At 35.1% G+C, this 10241-nt stretch overlaps 3 protein-coding genes across 3 annotated transcripts in view; 1 reads left to right on the top strand and 2 right to left on the bottom strand.

The window, feature by feature from the left end:
* Positions 1-2466: 2466 nt before the first annotated feature.
* LOC107027851 (type I inositol polyphosphate 5-phosphatase 2-like) lies at positions 2467-4160 on the bottom strand. Its single transcript, XM_015228904.2, has 5 exons — positions 4047-4160; positions 3882-3968; positions 3698-3785; positions 3487-3591; positions 2467-3097 (listed from the first exon to the last, which is right to left on the bottom strand). Exons 1-5 carry the CDS (start codon positions 4129-4131, stop codon positions 2467-2469), a joined length of 996 nt encoding a protein of 331 aa, XP_015084390.1. The 5' UTR covers positions 4132-4160.
* A 90-nt stretch (positions 4161-4250) lies between these two features.
* LOC107029108 (type I inositol polyphosphate 5-phosphatase 2-like) lies at positions 4251-7591 on the top strand. The gene is made up of 9 exons (XM_015230429.2): positions 4251-4404; positions 4483-4569; positions 4666-4753; positions 4860-4964; positions 5354-6167; positions 6296-6486; positions 6594-6702; positions 6793-6941; positions 7032-7591. The coding sequence occupies exons 1-9, from the start codon at positions 4320-4322 to the stop codon at positions 7234-7236; spliced, it is 1833 nt and encodes a 610-aa protein (XP_015085915.1). The 5' UTR covers positions 4251-4319; the 3' UTR covers positions 7237-7591.
* Positions 7592-8163: 572 nt separating this feature from the next.
* The window catches only part of LOC107028958 (ribose-phosphate pyrophosphokinase 1), a 6908-nt gene continuing 4830 nt past the window's right edge, over positions 8164-10241 (bottom strand). The window contains exons 6-8 of the mRNA XM_015230211.2: positions 9526-9595; positions 9093-9174; positions 8164-8941 (exon numbers count right to left, since the gene is read on the bottom strand). Coding sequence (XP_015085697.1) covers positions 8761-8941; positions 9093-9174; positions 9526-9595 — 333 coding nt within the window. The 3' untranslated portion in view covers positions 8164-8760. The remainder of the gene's footprint in view (positions 8942-9092; positions 9175-9525; positions 9596-10241) is intronic.

Raw genomic sequence — 10241 nt, 5'->3', positions numbered from 1 at the left:
CGTAAGAAGGTAACCACATATTTTTTTTGGCAGTGGGGTTTTTTGGAATCTTTATATTATGTGCAAGTCAGGCAGTGTCTTTTCTTTACAAGTTGCATTATTTTTAATTACACGTTTTTAGGTTTTGTTCGTTATCACTCACATCTTCACTAACCAAATTGACTTAAAAAGAATTAATTATTTTCTTAAAAAATAATATGTTGTGGTTAAGTTTACATTGGAGCAAAGGTAACGTGGAAATTAGAATCGATGAGTAATAATCAAAAATTATGATGGAATAACTAAAATCGTCTCCGATTCCATAAGTTAGTCCTTCTCTAGCTAGTGTCTAGCCAAGCTATGGAGCTAGGTATACACTGGTACATTGAAATTATCTTTTAAAAGTGTGATATCGTTTGGGTTTATAAATTTCGTTAATCATGCCTTGCTTTCTTTCCTCTTTACTGATTAAATAAAAATAACCTTAATATTCTATAACTATAAGTGAGTTGACTGAGCCTACGAAGCTTTACTTTTCTCGTAGTCAGCCCTCCTTTTTTCGTCTAAAGGTTTCAATTTTGAGTCTAAAGCAAGATAAAGAATCCCAACAAATCAAGTTTTTTCGTTAATTAATAAATCTTACGCAATAAGAATCTAATTTAATGACACTCCATAATATGGTACCAAAAACACACTTGCATTGTATGTATACATTTTGCTTTTTCTTTTGCATTTGTACATTTTTTAGGTAAAAGCAATTTGTTTAGTTTTTCTTTCTCTACCACTCTTTAGAAGTAGTGGTGGAGATACCTTATGCCAAAAGAGTGTCAAATGACAGCCTTGTGAATATTTATTGGTCAAAAAAATTATATAGTTTACTAAGGTTGAAATTTTAATTTTGTGTATCATGTATATTATATGTTGACTTTCCTTTTTTAAAGGTATATATATATATATATATATATATATATATTATATTTCAGACACTTAATAAAAAAAATTAATTTCACTATTACGCTAGGAGCTTTCATCTTTTTTATTTTTTGGCCAAATACATAAGCAGATCCCTAAACTTGTTGGGTTTTTTCCCTCAGGTACCTCAACGACGTCATTTTCCTATTGAATCATTGAACCCCCATAATTTGTTCCGTTTAAACAAACACCGTTAACTGATGTGGAATCAGATTTGTGAGGGGTATTGATAGAGGATACATATGTTGTTCCACAAATCATTAATCCAATTGATAGTGAAAATGTTTGAGAATAATTGTGTTTTACTTAAGTCATTTGAACACATTAGAAAACAAATGAGACTAGCACGGTTTATCTTCATTCCTTCAATCAAAATTATTACAATTCGAACATAATTGAAGACATTTACAATAGAAAAGCTGATCAAAATCAACCAACAGTGTTTTAAGAAACAAATTATGGGTGGTTCAATGATTTAATTGAAAAATAACGTAGTTGAGATACCTGAGGGAAAAAACCCAACAAGTTTAGGGATTTGTTTATGTATTTGGCCTTATTTTTTTGATGAATTAAATTCATAACCTTAGGATGTAGGCAGGATAATTATCAATAGTTGATCAAGCTAACTTAGGCTCTAGGTGCAATGAGGAGCCAATACCTGTAGCTAGATCACTCAATAGTAAATTTTAATAAATCCTTCATTAAACAAAGTGATTAACTACCCTTTTTTAAAAATTAAAAAAAAAAAAACTAGATCTTAATCCTTTTTAAATATTTTACATTAATATGGTCTTGTATCATTCTGGAATTTTTTAATAAATTTTTGTCTTGTAGTTACAACCATGCAATAAAGATTAAAGCAGCTGATTTGCATTTTGGAATATTTTATAAGCATAAAAATCTGTCCTAACTTTTGGTGTCAATAACTCTAGCGGTTTTATTAGAATATGATTAAATTTTTTTTTTTATATATATATAATAAATGTTAATTTGATCAATTTTATTTTTTGTATTTTGAATTTGTGAATGAAAATTCTGACTTTGTTATTGCGTGTATTTGTTCAAACTTCCTTTGAGTAGTGAAACAAGCATTAATTACTCAACTTTTAGTGCTTGAGATTTCTTGTAATTGATAATGAGTTGATTGAATTTTTATACATCTTTTAATTTGTTTCATAACAATAATATCAAACTTTTTTATTTTCAATAAATTGACAAGTTTTAGGACCATTCAAGATTTTTTTATTTTTTTTTTGATATACAAGTTGGAAGACAGCATATATCTGTTAAGTTGTTTTGGCCAATAGTTTTTCTGTCCTTTCCATTTGTTCTTACTAAGAATCTTCTTTGTATTAAAAAAAGTCTGACCAAATTTACAACCTATTTATTTAGCCCCCTAATTATATATACATAAATATATTACATATTAAACTCATACCAACACTTAAAAACATTTACTCTCTTTTTTTTCTCTGTTCTGTTTTGTTTTCTGTTTTCTGTTTTCTTGATTGTGTGTTATGCAAATGAAAACAAANACATGTCATTTTCCTCGTCAAAAAATTGATCAGGGCCATCAGAAAGTGCATCAAGAACTACAGGTTCTTCTTTTTTATCCATCGACATCAATCCTAAGTTTCCTGAGCTCTGGTGCACCCTTTTTAACCCTCTACCGTCTAATCCTGTTGTGTCGAAAGCAAGATGATTGTCTACGGTACCAAAACCAACTCTCGCGGTACTACTGAAGACTCTCCTCAACTTTAAATTAGAAGAAAGAAGTTGAGATGCCGCATCCAGTGGACGTTCAGGCCAATCCAATCTACTGTCACAATCAATGCCATACATCCTCTTTACATGCAGATTTTTCCCTAAGTTGATAGTATTATTCTCGAAAATCAGAGCTGTGTCGATTGATGCCTCATTTTCCATTCTATCCAGTTCAGGAGCATCAACCACATCTGCAATTATGTCATCAGCAGAAGAAGTCCTTAAAACTGGAGAAGGCGGAGCACTATAACTCTTGAGCTTAGTTTCAGGTTCCTCCGTCCTGTTTAATGTTCTTCGTATGATCGCCTCCCATTTCGGAACTGGCCTTCTATTTTCTGCTCCCAGTACATTTCCAGCATTCAGAGGAACCACCTCTTGGAATCTGTAAACAGCAGATATAATTCATATACAACTACATCATATAAATGAATTTTCAGCCTAACTCAACTTGAAAAGCTAGCTCGAGAGGTGAGTATTGTCAAGGTCACATATAAACGAACCACCCATCCCATAAGAGCCCGATTTTGGACTCTTCAATCCCACACACTCAAAACTAGACATCTGTAGCGTGGACAATTTTTAATATGGAGGCCTAACATTAGATAATAAGAATTAGGATGAGTTCTGCGCTGATACATCTGACCTAACTCAACCCCAAAAGCTAGATCAAAGATGAGACTCTTCAACATGACGGATTAGACATATAGCTAAAACAAACAGGAAATCTGCTACAGTTCATTGAAAAGTGCCTAAAAGCATTTTTGTGCATACCCAAGAATATAGATATCTGCTGGTTCTTGCATACAAATCCACTCATCAATATCTAGATCTTCATCTGGCAGTCTTCCTGCTACATTCCAAGTACCAACTGTAACTCTGCAGAAAATCAAAGCTTATATAAATCTCTTAACTCTTTCAACTTGACTTCAAGTCCGAAAAAAGAAGAAGCAAACCACCATGTAATTGATTGAAAAAGACAAACCTCACTTCTTTCGTGTTAATATACTGAGCTCTCAAAGTTTCTGACTTCCCTCTCCTGTGTCTCGGTGTATACTCAACCGAAGGCTTCCCTGATGCATTCAAAGTTCAACTAATCAAGTATCATATAATACTAAATACTCCATCTATATAAACAGGACATAATTCATTGGAATTTTCATTACTACCTGTAGTTTGAGTGTGGCATTCATTAAGCTTCCCCGGTTTTCGATGTCCATGATCTTCAACCATTCTTTCATCTTTGAGTGAGCAAGCTAGAAATTCACATCTAATCATTAACATATATCAAGAATCAATTTTTTTTCATATATATATGAAAAAATTTAGCATACCATCATCTTCACTCTCCGTTTCAGTATCAACTTCATCTTCACTAAAATCACACACTTTAGGTGCAATATTCAACCATTTCTTCATCACAATGGATGGCCAAAAGGCCTACAACAACACGAAACATCAAAACTTAGATTGAAAATTTGAAAACTTACTAACACGAATACTATATATATATATATATATATAGTATTCGTGTTAGTAAGTTTTCAAATTTTCAATCTAAGTTTTGATGTTTCGTGTTGTTGTAGGCCTTTTGGCCATCCATTGTGATGAAGAAATGGTTGAATATTGCACCTAAAGTGTGTGATTTTAGTGAAGATGAAGTTGATACTGAAACGGAGAGTGAAGATGATGGTATGCTAAATTTTTTCATATATATATGAAAAAAAATTGATTCTTGATATATGTTAATGATTAGATGTGAATTTCTAGCTTGCTCACTCAAAGATGAAAGAATGGTTGAAGATCATGGACATCGAAAACCGGGGAAGCTTAATGAATGCCACACTCAAACTACAGGTAGTAATGAAAATTCCAATGAATTATGTCCTGTTTATATAGATGGAGTATTTAGTATTATATGATACTTGATTAGTTGAACTTTGAATGCATCAGGGAAGCCTTCGGTTGAGTATACACCGAGACACAGGAGAGGGAAGTCAGAAACTTTGAGAGCTCAGTATATTAACACGAAAGAAGTGAGGTTTGTCTTTTTCAATCAATTACATGGTGGTTTGCTTCTTCTTTTTTCGGACTTGAAGTCAAGTTGAAAGAGTTAAGAGATTTATATAAGCTTTGATTTTCTGCAGAGTTACAGTTGGTACTTGGAATGTAGCAGGAAGACTGCCAGATGAAGATCTAGATATTGATGAGTGGATTTGTATGCAAGAACCAGCAGATATCTATATTCTTGGGTATGCACAAAAATGCTTTTAGGCACTTTTCAATGAACTGTAGCAGATTTCCTGTTTGTTTTAGCTATATGTCTAATCCGTCATGTTGAAGAGTCTCATCTTTGATCTAGCTTTTGGGGTTGAGTTAGGTCAGATGTATCAGCGCAGAACTCATCCTAATTCTTATTATCTAATGTTAGGCCTCCATATTAAAAATTGTCCACGCTACAGATGTCTAGTTTTGAGTGTGTGGGATTGAAGAGTCCAAAATCGGGCTCTTATGGGATGGGTGGTTCGTTTATATGTGACCTTGACAATACTCACCTCTCGAGCTAGCTTTTCAAGTTGAGTTAGGCTGAAAATTCATTTATATGATGTAGTTGTATATGAATTATATCTGCTGTTTACAGATTCCAAGAGGTGGTTCCTCTGAATGCTGGAAATGTACTGGGAGCAGAAAATAGAAGGCCAGTTCCGAAATGGGAGGCGATCATACGAAGAACATTAAACAGGACGGAGGAACCTGAAACTAAGCTCAAGAGTTATAGTGCTCCGCCTTCTCCAGTTTTAAGGACTTCTTCTGCTGATGACATAATTGCAGATGTGGTTGATGCTCCTGAACTGGATAGAATGGAAAATGAGGCATCAATCGACACAGCTCTGATTTTCGAGAATAATACTATCAACTTAGGGAAAAATCTGCATGTAAAGAGGATGTATGGCATTGATTGTGACAGTAGATTGGATTGGCCTGAACGTCCACTGGATGCGGCATCTCAACTTCTTTCTTCTAATTTAAAGTTGAGGAGAGTCTTCAGTAGTACCGCGAGAGTTGGTTTTGGTACCGTAGACAATCATCTTGCTTTCGACACAACAGGATTAGACGGTAGAGGGTTAAAAAGGGTGCACCAGAGCTCAGGAAACTTAGGATTGATGTCGATGGATAAAAAAGAAGAACCTGTAGTTCTTGATGCACTTTCTGATGGCCCTGATCAATTTTTTGACGAGGAAAATGACATGTTTGATGAATTTCCAGAGGTCAAAGAAGAAAATTCACTTCTAGATCATACAATCAAGTCTCGTCCAATGTATGTACGTATTGTCAGCAAGCAGATGGTTGGTATATACGTATCAGTTTGGGTACGTCGAAGATTGAGGAGGCATATAAACAACTTGCAAGTTTCTGCTGTTGGAATTGGACTAATGGGATACATGGGCAATAAGGTAATGCTTCTTCTTTCAGTTATTGTTCAAGTGGCATAGTACAATCCGACTTCTTTATGTATCTGTCGACACTTCTATAAGACAATTTAAGCACAAAGAGATGACACTTACGAGTGATGTTATTGCAGGGATCTGTTTCTGTGAGCATGTCTCTTTTCCAGTCGCGGCTATGCTTTGTTTGTTCTCATTTATCATCCGGACAAAAGGAAGGGGCAGAGCAAAGGCGTAACTCTGATGTCAATGAAATCATGAGACGTACTCATTTCTCGTCCATATTTGACACAGATACAGATGAACCACAAACAATTCCATCTCATGAGTAAGTACTTCTACAGTGAACTCAAAAACCATTTCAGTTTTTCGCGTTAAGAGATGTTAATTCAACAAGTCAATATATATATATAACTTTTACTTCAATATCTACAGTCAGATATTCTGGTTTGGAGACTTAAATTATCGAATCAGTATGGCAGATGCTGAGGTACGGAAGCTGGTTGCCAATAAGAAATGGGATGAACTACTCAACAGTGATCAAGTAAGTCAGATACTAAACTCTCTCAAGTTTCCATTTTATGCATACGTTCCTACGAAAACTAAGCTAAATAGTGTTTCATCTCATGAGCAGTTGCACAAAGAACTCCAAAATGGGCATGTCTTTGCTGGTTGGAAGGAAGGATTGGTTAACTTCGCACCAACTTACAAGTATGAATTCAACAGTGATAGGTACAACGGAGAAATTACGAGAGAAGGGGAAAAGAAGAGATCACCAGCATGGTAAGCAACAAGTACTTTAGTAGTCTACAAGAATCGCGAGAAGCATTGCATAAAGTTTAGTAACTGAGTGTCCTCTTCGTGTTTATGCAGGTGTGATCGTATACTATGGTTAGGAAAAGGTATAAAACAGATGTTTTACAAGCGCGCAGAGTTAAAACTATCAGATCATAGACCTGTAAGCTCAATGTTCTCAGTAGAAGTGGAAATATTTGACCACAGAAAACTACAGAGAGTTCTCAATGTTAAAAGTGCTGCAGTACATCCTGACATTCTGCTAGAGATTGGAGAGTACTAAAACATGAAACTTCTGCAGATAAAAACTAACATTAGGTGAGTTGCCAGAATACAACTCGCGACGAAAAAATAGCTACAAAGAACAGATCATATACTAGAGCTGGCTACAAGAAAAATGTGTCTAATGTATTGTACAAAGTGAGATTTCCTATGTATTTGATTTTGATCTGGGACATCCTATAATGTAATTTTTTCATAGGCCTGTATCCCTTAGTGTGAATTTAGTTCCTACATTGATTTTGCTAATATTTTTTTTTTATAGTATTTCTTTGTTTGTTTACATTACCCCATTAGAATAGAAGGGAACAACTGTATATTTTAGTAAAATTATATTATATCTAGTTAGAAATTTCAAAGTTTTTCACATTTAGAGTTAAGTGTTATGCTTGTAACTTGAGGTCAATTGAATAAAAATACCAACTGCATTTCTTTCGATCTTCATCAAATCAAACATAATACATAAACATACACTCAAACTTTGACCTCGTGTAGCAAGTGAGCACAACTCTTCCCATTTACGAACGTTCAAGAAGTCATCTCCTAATTCGTTTTCCAAGTTCCAGGGTACACATAGAGACATTCAACTCGTCCCAACTATGTCCAATGGACACCCGACATTGATGCGCCACATAAATTGTAGAGATGCCTAGACGATCATTTTGTACATTATTCAACTGACACAATGGTGATAAGTTGAAGTGCAGATGTGCATATGCAAAATTGAAGTATTTACTTGACAGTTGAGGCCAAATTGAGTGTTTGCTCATGTATTATGCCAATCTTTGAAGTCCTTTTTATTGCACTGACAAAAATATACAGTCAGACCTCTTTCAATAACATTGTTTGCCTAGATCTTTTTTTCTTTCATAGTTATAGCAAAATGTTTCTATCGAGAACATATGATATAACATAACATGAAAAAAATTGGTTCCAAAGAAACTTAGCCACTATAGCAAAAATATTGTTATAGAGGACGGCTGTTATCTTGCTCGTCCATGCATTGTTAAAATAACGAGAAGTTCTGAACAAATATTCAGGCACATGACATTACAACCAACTTGTCTGTCCTTTCCAATAGTTCTCAATGGACCAGTTTCTACTAAAACAAACAAATGCCATGATAAAACAAAGCTCCATAACTGTGGCGAGAGGCAAAATTCAGGCAGGAAGTGAAGCTCGGACAGGAATTTCATATCGACTTTTGGCAAAGACGAGGGGAAATGTCACAGCAGCATTTTCAGGATTCACATTTCGGAGCATGAACCAATCCTAACTGAAAAATAAGCACATGGCGTACTATCGTCCTATCCTTCCAACTATCTAAATGTAAAGACTTCAGGTAGATGAACGAAAAAAGAGAGAAGAATATGTTCACTCTGCATGTCAGTCATCTCTAAGGTAAAGGAAAGATGCATATGCCAATGGAGTTGTCAACTGCTGGGTAAGATGATTCGAAGAACAAAAAAAAGAACAGGAGCTAAACAAGTGCTCTGGTAACCTGTGGGTTTGCTAGTATCTCAACTACCTACTGGAAAATGCTACTAACAGAGCAATCATCATGCACTCGCCAAATTGTTTCACCGAGAAGATTGGCAACTGAAAGAACGGTTAGCTGTGGAAAACAGTTCTTTTCTATCGCAGGAATTGTGTTTGTGACGATGACCTCTTGAAAAAGGCCACTTGACAACCTCTCAATCGCAGGAGGGCTGTCAAAACAAGAATATTAAATAGTAAGTTAATATAAAGGCAATTTAAGCAACACACTTAATAGAAAAAAATTCACACAAGATAGATTGTGTTGAAGTGGATCCATTTTCTTAATGCAGCATAATGTGTCAAATAAATGAGAAATGTTACCTAAAAACAGCATGAGTACAACATGCATAAACTTCACGTGCACCCTCCTGATGCAATAGCGCTGCGCCTTTGGCAATAGTCCCTAAGACCCATAAGCATAAAGTTAACACATAACTTTAAACCAGGCCTCATAACAAGAGAATAAGCCAAACAAAAACGAAAGGAACTCCACATTGCACATGTGATCCTAGTGGAAGTTCTAGTTGAGACAAAATTAATCTGAAGAAGATGCAGAAATGGAAAAAAGATAAAGATAAACAAACAAAAAGTCTTCAGGCAAACAACTTGAGATAGAGGATACTCTACAGATCACCACAGTTTTTTTAGTTCACTGCTTCATTTAGTGCTCACGCTAAAAAGAATGAAGACTAATAAACCATTTTTTTCCAGGTTTTGGATTGACATTATTATTTGATTAACGCGTCCAACTAACCTGCTGTGTCAATCATGTCATCCACCATAACTGCAACTTTTCCTTTAACATCACCTATCAGGTTCATAACCTGCAACACAACAAAATAATGACTCGGGGAAAAAATAGGATGTATTGAAAGAAATGTCGCAAGAAGAAACACAAACACAGTTTAATGCTTTATGTAGTATAATAATAACTAATAACATCGTTCATTTGCATTCAAGCATATCAGGGGTCTTCCCCTCTGTTATTTGGGATGCTCAATCAAGAGATGTAAGCAACAAATTAAAGGGCAGACGGGTGCACTAAGGCTCCCACTATGCGCAGGGTCCGAGGAAGAGCATGTCACAACACAATCAGTGACCCACGAAAAATAATTATTTGATATATTAGCCAATATTAAGCATCTCATAAAGGAGTTAGGTCCATAGAATTCATACATTTACAGTATCTTCTCGGTACTTCGTTTATGAATTACATTACTTGTCCCAAAAAAAGAGCTTGCAACAAGTTACTTGACTTGAAATGAATGCTTATAAACTATGAGAATTGAACACATAAATACCGCCTACTTTATAGAAAAGAACTTCTTTAGACTGCTAGTCCTTTGCAAGCCATAATAAAATGTCCTGAACCTATACAGCACTTTCAGACAGGAAGATCTCAAAGGACCTTTTCACCTTCCACCATTCGCCTAAGACATGGAGAGGAGAGAGAGAAGGGGGGGGGGGGGG

This window comes from Solanum pennellii, chromosome 8 (genome assembly GCF_001406875.1).
Source record: "Solanum pennellii chromosome 8, SPENNV200".
Taxonomy (NCBI): Eukaryota; Viridiplantae; Streptophyta; class Magnoliopsida; order Solanales; family Solanaceae; genus Solanum; species Solanum pennellii.
Note: the sequence above shows the minus strand (reverse complement) of the source record. Positions and strands in the feature narration are given on the sequence as shown.